General features: G+C 55.2%; 1 protein-coding gene across 5 annotated transcripts in view; it reads left to right on the forward strand.

Annotated features, from left to right (window-relative positions):
- Positions 1-14,403, forward strand: part of CHID1 (chitinase domain containing 1) — a 93,062-nt gene that overhangs the window by 56,512 nt on the left and 22,147 nt on the right. For 4 of the 5 annotated variants that reach the window (XM_020979336.1, XM_020979337.1, XM_020979332.2 and 1 more), the window contains 2 exons: positions 878-979; positions 1,879-2,034. In XM_020979336.1, coding sequence (XP_020834995.1) covers positions 878-979; positions 1,879-2,034 — 258 coding nt within the window. Of the gene's footprint in view, positions 1-877; positions 980-1,878; positions 2,035-3,077; positions 3,217-14,403 lie in introns of those variants that run through there. The other variant, XM_020979334.2, reaches the window with a different exon arrangement.

Consider the following 14,403-nt stretch of genomic DNA (forward strand, 5'->3'; position numbering starts at 1 on the left):
CCACGCCCTCCCTGTAGGGCACGCTGCCTCCTCCACTCCTGCCCTTCTGCCCTGTCCCAGAGAGGGCACCGCGCCCTCCCTACCCCAGGGGTGCAGCTGAGGCTTCTGGAAGGCCGTGATCTCTTTTGGAGATTGCACTTGGGGGTCATCTCCATCTGCTGAGCTATTTGTGGTCACTCATGTCTGAGAGGAAAAGCAGACTGTTTTCAAGCAGACCCCGGCCGAGGCAGGGAGAGGGCTCCCCTCTCCCAGCATGCCTCTCTCTCGGGCCCAGGGAGGCTGATGGAAAGCAAACCCGACAGCTGTCTTCCTTTGACTCTCAAACTGGTCTCGAGACCCTTTTGTGCTCCTCAGAATGATTATTGAGGACCCCCCAAAAGAGCTCCTGTTTATGTGGATTATAGATATCAGTATTTACCATGTGAGAAATTATAATGTCTAAGTATCAAGACATTTAACGAGGGAATTAACCCTAAGCCTGGAGAGGGGGCCTGGTGCACATCTGGTGGGGTCCTTGTGGAGGTCAGCCAGCCCCTGGGAGGGGAAGGGCCTCTGATGGCAGCAGCAGGAACTTGGGGTGTCCCCACCCACCCTGGGACTTGAAGGGAAAGGGAGGGGTCCTGCAGAGGAGAGGCAGTCTCCCTCGCTTGCCCATTTTGCCAGGGGGGCTCCCTGCTAAGATCTAAGGAGGCTACAGGGGTCTTGGGAGTAGACAGAGAGCTGGCCTCAGGAAGGCCTTTCGCGATATCTAGCAGCTCCCTTAGTCTAGGGCACACGGGGCAGCTGCTGGCTCCAAGGGGTGGCCAGCCCATTCCTGGAGGGCTCTGGGCCATGGAGTAGCTCTCCTGTGATGTCTCTACCCTGGCTGTCTTTGCAGGAAGGATCATCTGGGGATGTTTACTAAAAAGGCATTCGACCACCTGGGCCCCATGATCGACGGCTTCAGCCTGATCACCTACGACTATTCTGCTGCTGAAGCGTGAGTAGAGGCGGGCAGCAGCAGCCCCTCTGAGTCCCTCTGGGGGTCGCCCCAGGTGAGGCGGGGGCTCAGCGACCAGCCCAGATCCCTGCCCCTTCTCCCACCTTTGGCACCAGTTGTGTGCCTGCCACATCCAGGAGGTGAGGCCTGGACAGAAGGGGACGCTACAAGCTTTCATACTTCCATCCCCTCTCCTCACACATGGCAAGCTGCAGAGGGTCGCCTACCCCGGGCCTGCGCCACGTTGACATGACCTCCTTGACATGAGAGATGCTGCTTGAAAGCGCCCCATGTCTGCCTGGTTTGTCAGGGCCGCTGCTGGTGTTTGGGGCCCTGAGGCTGTCAGGAAGCCCACCTGCAGCTGGCTCCCCAAGACTGGCGATGGGGTTCTGGCCGCTTGCCCAGCTTCAGGTGGGGCAGATGATTTCTGGGTTCAGTAAGTGGGATGGCCCCAAGGCTCTTCCAGGAGGGTTGTTGTGATCCTCACTCCAAGTCTGGCCCTGGGGTCAGAATAGTGTGCCTTTTCTTCACGCTCCCAGCAGAGCGGGCACTCTGGTGCCTCTCAGCCCTTCTCCCCCTCCTCTTGTTAGAGCAGAGCTCGTCAGCCTCAGGTGGGCAAGTGGGGAGGAGGGCTGCCTGCCATTTCCTGCCTTGGTGCTCAAGGACAGAGGAGTGAGGCCCTGCCTGAGCTGGCTAGGAGAGGGGAAAGGGAGAAAGGCGGGCCACCATGTAGCCTCCCTGGTATCCGGGTCCTAGGTCCTACAGGCTGTGACGGCCAGTTTTGGGGGGAAAGGTGTCAGCAGAAGACAACAGTGACGTGGCAGCTCTTGAAATGTCACCGAAAGTGTGCGCTTCCAGGTTGTAAAGGCCTGTTTGTTCTTCCTCCGCTCTCGCTTTAGGCCTGGCCCAAATGCACCCTTGTCCTGGGTTCGAGATTGCATCGAGATCCTCGATCCAGACTCCAAGTCACGGGACAAGATTCTGCTGGGTCTCAATTTCTACGGCATGGATTTCTCAGCCACCTCAGACTCAAGGGAACCAATCCTCGGAGACAGGTGAGGCCGTTCTAGAACCCTCCATATGTGAGGAGTCCTCTTGCCCCTTCCTGCCTGCTCAGACAGGGCCCGGCAGCTGCCACCCAGCTCTCGTGGGGCTGCTACTGTTTGTCCAGAAAAGGAAGCCAAGCCCTGCCAAGAGGCAAATTACAGGGGCCATGGGCATTCAGGCGGGGCTTGCCAAGAGCCAGTGTGTGCTGAACCTGGAGCCCATGGGAATGACAGCTCTGCCCCAAGCGGTGAGGGCAGGCAGGGGGCCAAGAGAGTAGTGCCGTGGCCCGAGCCAGAGGCTCCCGTGGATGGTGGAAGGGCTCCCGGAAGGGCGGAGGTGGGCAGGGCAGCCCAGATGAAGGGGCCGCATCTGCCGAGCCCGGGGTAGTCGTCCAGTCAGGCTTTCGTTGTGAGAGGCAAGGCGGCTTCAGATGCCCACAGGGAGCTGGTGCTGAGGCCTGGTTTCTTCCAGGATGCCCTCTGGTTCTCCCTGCATGGATTCTGTAGCCTGGGGTTCATCCCCTAGCAGGCTTCCGTGCACACTCGCTTCTGTCTGTCGGTGCCTGGTCAGCCGCCCTGCACTTGTGAATAAGCACCTGCGGGCTGTGATGCCAGCTGGGCTCTGGCGGAGCCCCCTGTCAAGTCCTGGGAAATCTGAGGGTGGCTTCCTGTGTCGTTGATTATCTGAACTTGAGGCAGAGCGGGAAGGGCTGTGCCGACTTTGGTCTTTTAGAGAGAGGATTGTTAAATCCTGGTTGGCTAGCGCACCGCTGCTGCCACGCCCCCTTTTGCCCCAAATTTTGGTGCCGTGATCTCCCATAAGGAGCTTCACCTTTTGTTCCCGCCATACAAATTGTATTGTTTTTTCTAGCTCTATAAAATACTACTCTGGCAGTTTAATTGGTTTGGCACTGAATGAATAAATTAATTTAGGTAGTGTTCTTTTTATCCTGTTGGCTCAGCCTAGCCATGAGTAATTACTATTTCTCCAGTTCATTAGGTATCTGTAAAGATTGTTTTGTATTTGTGTTTTGTATTGTGTGTCTTGACAGGTACTCTGGCTGGATTTTGTTGATAACATACAGAAATGTTGATGGGGATGTGGGCTGATATAAGTTACTGATTGTTTGAATGAATTTTTTAGTAGATTCTAGGATTCTCTAAACAAACTTCGATTGTCTGCGAAAATGACCAGTTGGTTTCCTCCTTGTGTCTGTTTATTTCCTCAGTTTCTTTTTCTTGTCTTATTGCTTTAGCATGCATTTATAGCACTGTTTCAAATCATAATGGTGATGAGCCTGACTTCTAGTGGACTATTTTTTCCTTTCTCTTTTTTTTTGATTAATTTACTTTGATTTATCAACAATCACTTCCATAAGCTTTTGAGTTTTAAATTTTTCTCCCCTTCCCTCTTTCCCCCTCCTTCCCCAAGACAGCATGCAATCTGATATAGGCTATATATATATATACATTCCTATTAAACATGTTTTCACATTGGTCATGTTATAAGGAAGAATTAGAACCAATAGGTGGAACCACAAGAGGAAACAAAACAGAAGAAAAAAAGAGCAAATAGTCTGCTTTGATCTGCATTCAAACTCTATAGTTCTTTCTCTGGATGTGGATAGCATTTTCCATCATGAGGCCTTCAAGATGTCTTAGATCCTTGTATTGCTGAGAAAGGCTAAGTCTATCAAAGTCAGTCATCGCACAACATGGCTGTTATTGTGTACAAAGTCCTCTTGGTTCTGCTCACTTCACTCAGCATCAGTCCATACAAGTCTTTCCAGGTCTTTCTGAAGTCGGCCTGCTCATCATTTCTTATAGCACAATAGCATTCCATTACATTCATATACCACACCTTGTTCAGCCATTCCCCAGTGGATGGGCATCCCCTCCATTTCCAATTCTTGGCCACCACACAAAGAGCTGCTGTAAATATTTTTGTACATGTGGGTCCTTTTCCCATTTGTGTGATGTCTTTGGGAGATAGCCCTAGCAGTGCTATGGCTGGGTCAAAGCACATTTTATAGCCCTTTGGGCATAATTCTAAATTGCTCTCCAGAGTGGTTGGATCATTTTAGTGGACTATTTTTAACAAAGCCAGTTACTCTTGGAGCAGCGTGAAAGGGGGACTGTAGCCCCTCTGCCAGCTTTGGGGAGGTACCTGGTTGGCACATGCCACACCGGGGGCCACTATTGTAATGAGGGCTTCTCGCCCAGCCTTTGTCCTAACCGCAACTGAGGGCTGCCGATTCATTTTCTGACATGATTCTCCCGCACTACGTGATGCTCCTTCACAGAATGTACTGGTTAGGTCAAGACACTCTTCATGTGGCATTGCCAGAATAGGATTGCAAAGTAAGAAATCCGCTAAACATCGGCTTCAGCAGTAGATCGCGCACAGTTAATGCAGCGGGCACCTTTAACCACTTCTGTGGCTCCGTCCGTGTGCAACGCGCCAGTGAGGGGGCCCTGGACTTCTGAGTCGGTGGATTACGAGGTTGTCCAGCGTCTGGCCGGTCCTCCTCCTGGCTTCTCTGCTGGGGGGGGTGGCACTGGAAGTTGCTTTGCCCATGAGTCACCCGGGGCTGTTCCTCTAAAGTGAGGAGTTTCATGGTCAGCAACTTTGTAGCCAGCTGAAGCGAGGGGAGTAGTCCTTGACATCATTCCTGGAGCCATTTCTTGTTTGCTTGTTAAGAGCCCCTCGTCTTGCCAGCTGCTCTGTGTGTTCACTCTCAGGAAGCTGTTATTATTTGTTAGGTTTCGTGCTCTCTGCTCTGAAATGAAAGCCAACCTGGTGGTGTGTCCTCTCCGTCACTGACAGCAGTGTTGTATCTATATAGGATGTGTCCTGGGGAGTCCTGACATCCTGAATCTGGTGCATGGCACTGCCCATGCCGGGCTTTTTACGTTCTCCTTGGTACTTCCGCTGCCTCGGTTGTCTTGGTTTCAGTTGTTCTGCTGGATTTCTCTTCAAACCCATTACACATTTATCACAGAGGGGTGTTATTTCACTTTTTGAAAGCTAGAGACAACACACACTTAAGACAAGTTAAATTTAATTATTGAAAATTTCAAGTTTAAAAAATTGTCAAATTATCATAACTATGAGTTATTTCAATTTCTTAAAAGTTGCAGGTTTTTGGAAAACATATACATGTATATATACGTACACACACACACAGTACTTATCACGGCAGATTTGGTTGACTCGGTTCAAACTTTGCTGCCTTTGAAAAGAACAGCTGGCTTCTCACAGAGTCATGCTGGGCCCCTCGGGCCACACCCCAGAGATGATGGAGTCTGTAGGGCCAATGTTTGGGGCCAAACGAGGGGAGAGCTTTGCTGTGGTGACAGTTGCTTCATCGTGGGCTTCTCTCCTTCCTCCATTCATTGCTCTCAGGCGCCCCCTTTCTTCAGGAGCCCAGGGGGTACCTGCTGCTGGGGCTGTTCGCCTGCTCTGGCCGCTTCTCTCCACTGCCCGGGCCCCAGGTATAGAGAGACCAAGCGGGAGCAGTTTGCAAAGAAGGATGGTCTAGGGGCCCGAAGTCCATGCCCCAGGGCTGTTCCTCCCACCCCAGGAGCCTTGGTGCTGCTAGAGCCCGGAGCCCGCTGGGTGGGCGTCCTTTGAGAGGGGTGTCACTGTCTCATCCCTGCTCTCCTTCACACACACCCTCATCTCTCCGTCTGTCCTGGCATCCCCTGAGCCCTCCCTGTGTTCAGGGTGTTGAGCTGAGGGCTGGGGAGGCAGCATCGTCCTTGCCATGTAGGAGGGGGCTCTGATGGGGCACGATACTGACCACACTGAGAGCTCACACTTCAAGAGCGCTTTGCAAACACTAGCTTGTTGGGATCCTCACAATGACCCTGCATGGCAGAGGCTTTACTGTCCCCATTTTTCAGATAAGGAAACAAGGCAAGCAGAGGTGAAGTGGCTTGCTCACAGTCTCACAGCTAGAAAGGGTCTGAGGCAGATTTGAACTCGGGTCTTCCTGCCTCCCACCCCACGCTCTGTCCCCTGGACCACCTCCAGAAGTAGCTCCCCCCAGACATGGCCTGGGTCTTCTCCCAGCATTCAGAGGGCCTGAATCCCCCTCCTAAGCAGTCTGAGGCTGAGGTCGGTCAAGGCTCAGTGAGAATGCCCTCTCCTCTCTGCAGCCTTCAGCGTGCACGTGCTCCCATGGGAGCAACCTCCTCCTGGCACATTCTCCTGCCCTTTGCTGCACTCCCTTCATTTGGGCCCCAACTCAGTGTGACTGAAGGTGGGTCATCCTTACCTTTGTATCCCCCACTGCGCCTTGCATAGGTGATGAACGATTGTGCCCTGAAGCTCAGTCCCACGTGGCTCTCGCTGAGAACACGGTGATGGACACCCGAGTGCCTTCGTGTCCTCTCATGCCCCTCGCCCCCTGGGTGCACCACCCAGCTCCGTGACCCATGCTGGTTTTCCCGACCCTTTTCCCTCATCAGACCTGTAAGGAGGAGCCAGGTGTCTGCAGGCCAGGGCTGCGATGCCTCTTTCCTCTGCGTGCTCCCTGCCAGCCTTGGGTGCCGGTGGCATTGGCCAGCTGCCCCATGGTGTCAGCAGTGACCTGTGCATGAGTGAGAAGGCCCTGGTCCCTGGAGGGACTGAGGGGGGAGGGAGGGAGCACCTTCCTCTGTCAGTGAGGTCACCTTGAAGGCCAGCAGCCGCCTTCCTAAAGGCCCTGAGCATGCTCTGCTCCTTCCACAGCTGGCCCCAGGGAGCCCATCCTCCTTGCTAAGTGATCCATCTGAGTAGATGTCATTAACTTTAAATGAAGTGACTCTCGACTTCTTCAGCTGCACGGTCCCATTTGTCTTGGAGAGCTGTCGCCTGCCAGGGGCTGCCCTTGTTTGCGGTGGCAGGTTTCCCCATGACGCTGGGGGAGAAGGGATGCTGCTTTGCATTTTCAGTTTTCCCTGGGCTCACATCACGAATCTTTGGTTTGCTTCGGTGCAAGGCTGGTGTAGGCGTGGATCACCCCTGATGGGGGGCCCCACTTCCTTTGGTCTGATGAGAAGGATGAAAAGCTGCCAGCAGGTGGACACATGGACACCCTGACAGGGCAGCACACATCACTGCCTGTGGCTAAAGTGCTCACAGAAGCCCCCAGGGCAGGGAGGAGGGACTGATGTGCCCCCACTCCAGGGTAGGGCTCCTCCTGCTCCTCCCCCCTCCCCCCCATCAAGACGCATGCTTGTCTGGGAGTGGATCACTCCTGTCCACCTCTAGGAAGAGCAGCAGTGGGCTGTGAGGCTTTCTGGCCTGAGGCTCACCTTCCTGAGAGGCCCAGCCCGGCTTGATGGCATCCCTGGGGGCGGGGCAACCTGGACAGCCTGGCCCAGCTCTGTCTGGAGAGTAGGAATGCCCATCTGGCCGGCAAGAGACTGGCTGCAAGGCACCATTTCTCTGCAGTGTGCCCACAGAGATACCCAGGGATTGGGAACCACAACCCAATTGGGAAAGAGGAGGTCTTGAAGTGGTTGGAGGTAGTGTGTCGTGGAGGGTCCCCTGCCCTCAGTCATTCCTCGGTCAGGCAGTACCTCAGCTTTCCCTGTGCATCTGTGGCATTAGCTTTGGGTGTGTGTGTCTGATTTCAGAGCCGGGCGCAGAAGCATGCTTGAATCTGAAGGCTCCTTGGCGTTTTCAGGTTCATCCCATCTGTTTACCATGCCAGGCAAAGTGCCTGCTCTCCCCTCAGGTCTCAGAAAGGCCCACGGATGACAGCCTTCTCCCTCCCAATCACTGTTCACTGGTCCCTAAAAGAGAAGCCATGCACCTTAGGTGAACACCCGAGGCCCTCGTCCTCAGCTTTAGATTGTCAGTAGCAACAGGGACGCGCATCTATTGAGCACCCCTGGGTGCCCAGCACAGGCTAAGTGCTGGGATCACAAGTACAGGCAGAGGCTGGTCATTGCCCTCCAGCTACCTAGGGAGGGGAGTGAAGGGACCAGGCTTGAGGACATGGCAGAGGAGTGCTAGGGAGAGTCACGAAGGCCGGCCTGGGCATCCTCCATAAATTGGGAGCTCTGGAGGGCCCAGCATCCTCTGCCCTTGTCCCTGAGGCAGAGGCCACATCTGGAGAGCAGGGATGGGTTCCCTGAGCCCCCAGTCAGCCTAGGGAAGGAGCATGAGAGGTGGTTTGCTTCAAGGGGAGTGTGATAGTGGTTGAAGTCATTCATTCTTACAGATCCCTGCCCCTTCCCCATACCAGCATGTGCCAGTCAGCAAGATGGGCAGAGGCCAGCCCATGGGGCAGCTCGAGTGGGGCTCTTTGAACTCAGGCTCAGGGATGGGATCTGTTCATTTACCTTGGGTGCAGCAGTGCCATAGAAAGCAAAGCTATGCGGGGCACCCCTACAGGCCAAGCCCTGCATAGACTCTGAGAAGGCAGGACGGCCACCCTCAACCGCTTCCCAGTCAGCATTGGCCTTCCCCCTTCCTGGAGGGCTTTGCTGAGAGCAGAAGATGAGGGAGGATGCAGGGGCAGTGCCCGAGAAGGGCCGGCAGGGAGAGAGGAGTCCTGGCTGGGCCATTACCAAAGAGGCCTCCAGGAATCACAGAACCACAGCATTCCCTGCTGAGTGGCCGGCCTTCCTCGGGCTGGAGACGTCCAGGGAGTGGGTGACCCGTGGCAGCCCCACAGACAGGATAGAATCCCTCCTCTCCCTCTCCCCCATTGCCCCTGAGTTTTCTCTTCGCACACAGGATGGGCTCGCTTCCTTGACCTGATCTTCATGTAGTCTGGACTCAAGGCCTGTCATGGTCCTGCTCACCCTCCTACAGACATTCTCCAGCTCCTCTGGGTCCTTCTCCAGTGGTGATGACCCCAGTCCCCCAGAGGACAGAGGGCCTCTCCTCTTCCTCTGCTCAGAATAATCCTAGGTCACAAGTCCTGGAAGGATGACCCCCATTTAACAGATGAGGAACCTGAAGGCCAGAGGGTCGAAGGATTTGAATAGGTCCCCTTGCCTCTGACCAGGTCATCCTGGCCATCCCCCAGGGCCATGTGGTTGTCACTGGGCTCAAGAGAAGCCACTATCCTCCCTTGCCCTGTTCAAGAGGAGTCGCACCCTGAGGGGCTGAGTTCCCACATGTCTCCCCATCCATGACCACAAGAGCCGCCCCCAGGGCATGTCCTGTGGGCCAGCCAAGTGTCACCCACAGGTACATGCACAATGCCTGTACATGTGTGCATGTACTCATTCACATGAATTGAGGCAGTCCAGAGAAGAGGGATGTGTCATGCCACTGATTGGCTCGTTTCTTTGTGGGGCACTTGACAGTCACGAGATGATGTGTCTGTCCTGGCCGCCTGCATGGCTGACGTGGTTGCCTCCTTCTGTCCCTCAGCCCCTCGACGCTCCCACAGGCTCCTGGCAGCTTGTCAGTGGGGGAGGGGGCCTCCTTCAGGGGGCAGCAGCTGCCGGTTGGGCCTGAGGAGGCAGATGATCCTCATGGACTCTCGTCACTGGCAGGGACTTTGGTGGCTGAAGCCCACTCAGTCCCTCCAGACACAGACCATTGCTCTGATTCTTTGGCTCAAGCTCATTTGACCTCTTGACACTTTACCCCCAGCTCTGGCTTCAGCTCTCTGAACCCCATCAGAACAAGGATTTTTTCTTCCTGACAGTCCTTCATGACTGAGTTCTCAGGGACCAGGACACCTTCTTCCAGAGGGGTCTGTCCAGGGCCGAGGACGGCAAGCCTCCTTCTTCCCTGGTGTCCTCCTAGACCCCAGTCCCCTCTCCCTGAGGATATTGCTGTTTGAGCTGGCAGCTAGCCATGTGGTTATAGTCAGATGGACACGCCCTAGAACTCAGCTATCATCAGCATCATGATATTGTGGAGACACACCATAGAACTGAATGGGAAAAGATTGAGCTGGGTGGACTTTGGGAAATGGCCCAGACCTTTGAATCCCTTGAAGCTTCTCCTTCAGAAAAGCCGTGAGACCCAGGAGGACCCCGGGCCCAGTCCCTCTGCTGACGCATTCTGGCCTCTCTAAGACTGAGCTGCAGGGAAGGTAGGGGATGTTCCTCCCTCCCCTGATGACAGAAATCATAGTTGATTAAAATCAGCATTGCAGGCCAGTGGCTTGGCTGGGAGTTGTGGAACATCACCACCTCTGAAGGACAGAAATCGAAAGTCACCCAGAGTAATGGCATAGCCCACAGCAGAGGGGGACGGGCTGCAACCCCTGGCCAGCCAGGAATGAATTCCCAAGAAGGTCATCATGGAAAGTATGTGTGACAAGTAAAGGTGGCAGACTGGGCGTGTGGTGCCATCACAGGGAGAGGGACTAGAGAGCTGCGTGGTGACCATCAGGGAGGCACAGGCGAGCCAGGCCAGGATGGACTGTGAAAGCCCATATCTACGGGTGCAGTATTTGACATCTGTCTGTCCAGGCACAACCCCCTCCAGGTTCTTAGGGAATCAAGTGTTCAAGTCCAAACAGGAGAGCAGACACAGGATGCTATTCTGTTCCATCTGCCTAACAGCTTACCCAAATGCTCTGTGTAAGTCGGGGTACCCTCTATCTGTAGCAACCCCATGTAGAGGTTTAATGAGCCCTGTCCATCCAAGAAGAGAAGGAAGCGAGTCTGGCATAGCCCATGCTTGCTGAAGCCAGGCTGGCTCATTGGGATCACTGCCTCCTTTTCAAAGCGTTCACCAGCCATCTCTTCCTGTGTTCTACATTTTGTCAAGAGTCAGTCCTGCTCACTGGCCTCTAGTTTGCAGGTTCTTTCTCTTCCCGCTGTTGGAAATTGGGACATTTCGAGGATATTTCGAGGTCTCAGTCAGGTGGCTTAGTGGATCAGGCACTGGGCCAAGGGGCAGGAAGACCTGAGTTCAAATACGGCCGCAGACACTGACTACGAGTCACCCTAGACAAGTCACTTACCTACCATCTGCCTCAGTTTTGTCACCTATAAATTGGGGATAATAAAGGCATCTACCTCCAGGGTGGTCATGAGGATCAAATAAGGTAAGAGTAAAGCGCTTAGCACAGGCGATGCCTCCCTCCTCTTCCCCTCCTCCAGTTGAGCCCATCCAGGTTCTCTCTTCCGATCTCCTTCCTTACCCTGGGAATCAGTTCCTTGGTAACCACCTTTATCCTCTTCCAATGCCAAATTCATTCTCTTTGGCTGAGAAAGCAGCAGAAGTGAGCCCAGAGAGGTAGCGAGATAGAGAGCTGGGTGGATAGATAGATCAGGTGATCAATGATGGATAGCTGGAGAGAAGGGGGAGGAAGCACTGATCAAGCTGGCCCTGTGCCGGGGACTGTGCTAATCCTGGGAATAATACCAGTGGAAAGTCGGAGGTTACCTTCTAGGAGCCAAAGTGGGAGATGGGGCGGGAGAGGGCGGAGAAGTTGAGAGACAGGGGCAGGTCCTGGACAGGAGGAGGTGTGGCCAGCCAGCCAGAGGAGCCCAGCAGGCAGGGGAGGGGGCAGGGCCAGTCAGCCTGAGGAGCCCAGCAGTCAGGGGAAGGGGCGGGAGAGGGCAGAGAAGTTGAGAGACAAGGGCGGTCCTGGACAGGAGGAGGCGTGGCCAGTCAGCCTCACTGCTGGGGAAAGGGCAGGTCCAAGAGAGGAGGGAGCGTGGCCAGTCAGCCTGAGGAGCCCAGCAGTCAGAGGAGGGGACCAGAGGGGCAGGGGGCTGGCTCTCTGCATCCTCCTCATCCCTCCAGCCCCCTCCTGGATGCTCCTCTAGCCCCACCCCTCCCCTCCAGAGCCAGGACAACAACAGATCCACCTGTAAACACTCGTTCTCCTGACCTGATGCTTAGATCGCCTCATCTTACCATGGAGGAAACTGAGGCCTCCGTCACCCAACTATTGGGCTTCAGGAGAGATTCCCACGAGCCCCTCCTGTGAGGGGCCTATGACAACACTGAGTAGACGGATGTTTTCCGAGAATGGGGCAGGATCCGGCACGGGAAGGGGGTGGGGGGCCCTGGAGCGGAACACAGCTTACTTAGCCAGATCAGAATGTTGCCTTCGGCAGAGCTGGGAAGAGAGCCTTGTAGCACACCCCTAGAGACTTCCCAGAGTGAAGTCTGTTGGGGAAGGGGGGTGGCTGGTCAGCCAGCACAGCTTCCAGTAGACTTCTCCATCCATGTTGTCCGTGAGAGATTTTATCCAGCGCCGTGTCAGACCTGAGGAAGAGCGGTGGGCCGGGTTTTCACTCCTGTCCGATTGTCTGCTTCTGAGCGCGTGGAAGTGTTCTGGTGGATCCTTCCCGGTGGGGGTGGGGGGGTGCAGCTTGGACCCTCCACCCTCTGTAATGGAGTCTCTACGAGGCTTTGTGGGGGGGGATTAGTCTCCACATAGTGTGTGCATTGGTAGACTGGGAGGAGGCGATTTCCCTTTCTGCCTCTTGGGCTTGGCTCTTATTCTGCAGAAAGGATTTTCTGGGGTTTTGAAGTCTCTGCCCCTTTCATTTCCTTCTTGGCGCTTATGCCAAATGCCAGCTAAGGGCTCAGCCTCATTCTTGGCCTGCGTTTACCAGGGGAGCTTCCAGCACCTCCCTCCTGCACACGGTGCTTTCTTGGATTTCAGAGTTACTTTTTTGGATGTTAGAAAAGGTCTTCTTGGGCCTGCCTTGTAGGGCTTCAGAACACGCCAGAGCAGTACTTTGTCAAAGACTTCTGCATCTGTAGAGAGAATCGTGTGGTTTGAGAGGCTTTTCTTTTTAACATGACTGATTATGTTGATTGTTTTCCCAGTGTTGAACCATCCTTGCATCTGAGGCATAAATCCAACTCGGTCATAATGAATGACTTCTTTGGAGGAATGAGTTTAGTGTACCAGCCAGGTGGTACAGTGGCTGGAGCACTGGACCCGGAGTCAGGAAGCCCTGAGTTCAAATGGGGCTTCAGACACTTCCTAACCATGTGACCCTGGGCGAGTCACTTCATGCTGTCTACCTCAGTTCCCTCGTAGGGCTGTTGTGAGATAATACAGGGAGAAGCTCTGTATAAGGCCCAGGGGTGTGTCCTCTGCAAGCCCCCCAGAGGGCCTCCTTGTCCCGTGGTTTCTCCTGCTGTTTTCTCGGTCGTCAGTTGGCTTTCTGCCTTCTTCTCTGCACCCGGGGGTCTTGCCACAGAACCCACCCTGGGTCTGGGGATCATACCTGGCTTCCAGCCAATTTCTCTTCTCATTGTCAAGATCTCCACGTCTGGGCCTGCACGTGGGTGGGAGTGCACATGTGCCCAGAGCAGGCACCAGCCCTCCTTGGGAGCTGTCTGTCTGGGCCACACGCCCAGCGAGGAGCATCCAAAGGCTGGCCCAGGGACTTGGGACACTTCCTTGTGGCCACCCTGCTCCAAGTCTTCTCATTTGCTGGCACCTGGGGGCAGGGCAGCCTGGGGAGGGGGAGTTGCCTCCCCAGGGGGTTGGGGCCACCTCACCGGGCTTCTGTTCCTCTTCACCCCAGGCCCTGGGCTCTTGTCAGGGAGGCTCAGGCCCTTTCCTAGGAGCTTTCCATGGTGCTGATCCTGCCTCTGCTGCCAGCATCCTATGATGTCACCCAGTGGGGTGGCCCGCAGGGATTTCCACCTGCCCCAGAGCCGCCAGGATGCAGCTACTTAGGAGAATGGTCAATGGGAGCCTGGCCTGACAGACCCCAGCAGTGTGTCTGCGGGAGGGGCTGTGAGGGGTGCTCACCTTGCTCTTCCTGAAGGTCTTCTGCAAACGTCTGTGCAGGAGGCCAGGTGCCAGCTCAGCAGGGCTGCCTGCCAGGCCAGCAAGCTGACGTAAACAACTCAAGGCCTCAGAGACACATTCATACTTCAGCTGCCCACGCAAGGTCTCTAGGTTGAGGACCTGGCGCCAGCACAAAGGGGGGTGGGGTGGGGGTCACTGAAGCAGGGGAGGGGGGCCCTGAGATCTTCCCTGGGCCTGTGTTGTTGTGGAAATGGGTGTGTTATGCTGTGGTCAAGAAGGGGTGCAAGGGAGGGGACCTCTGGAGCCCAGGCTGGGGCCAGCCACTGCCCCAAACCTGGCTGCTCTCCCACGGAGTCCACAGCATCAGCCGCCCTGAGGGTTCTTGTCTGGTGGTGGAGGAATCCTCCACGCATCCTCCGTCTCTTGGCATGCAGGCATTTGGGGCTTTGACCTCGTTTATGATGGAGAGTCAGCTCAGAAGGGGCCAGTGGAGGAGCATGCTCCAGGGGCCCAAGCAGGGTGCTGACCACTGCACCCCCCGACCCCCAAGCCTGTTGCCTCTGCTTTGTGCCTCCTCTCTGGGCTCCTGGCTGGCCACCTCCTCTGCTCTGGTGGACATCCACTCTGGGCTTTGTGCGTCCCTCCAGAGCCTAACCCTAACCCTAACCCTAACCTTCCCTAT

This window comes from Phascolarctos cinereus, unplaced genomic scaffold (assembly GCF_003287225.1).
Source record: "Phascolarctos cinereus isolate Bilbo 61053 unplaced genomic scaffold, phaCin_HiC Scaffold_9;HRSCAF=440, whole genome shotgun sequence".
Lineage (NCBI taxonomy): Eukaryota > Metazoa > Chordata > Mammalia > Diprotodontia > Phascolarctidae > Phascolarctos > Phascolarctos cinereus.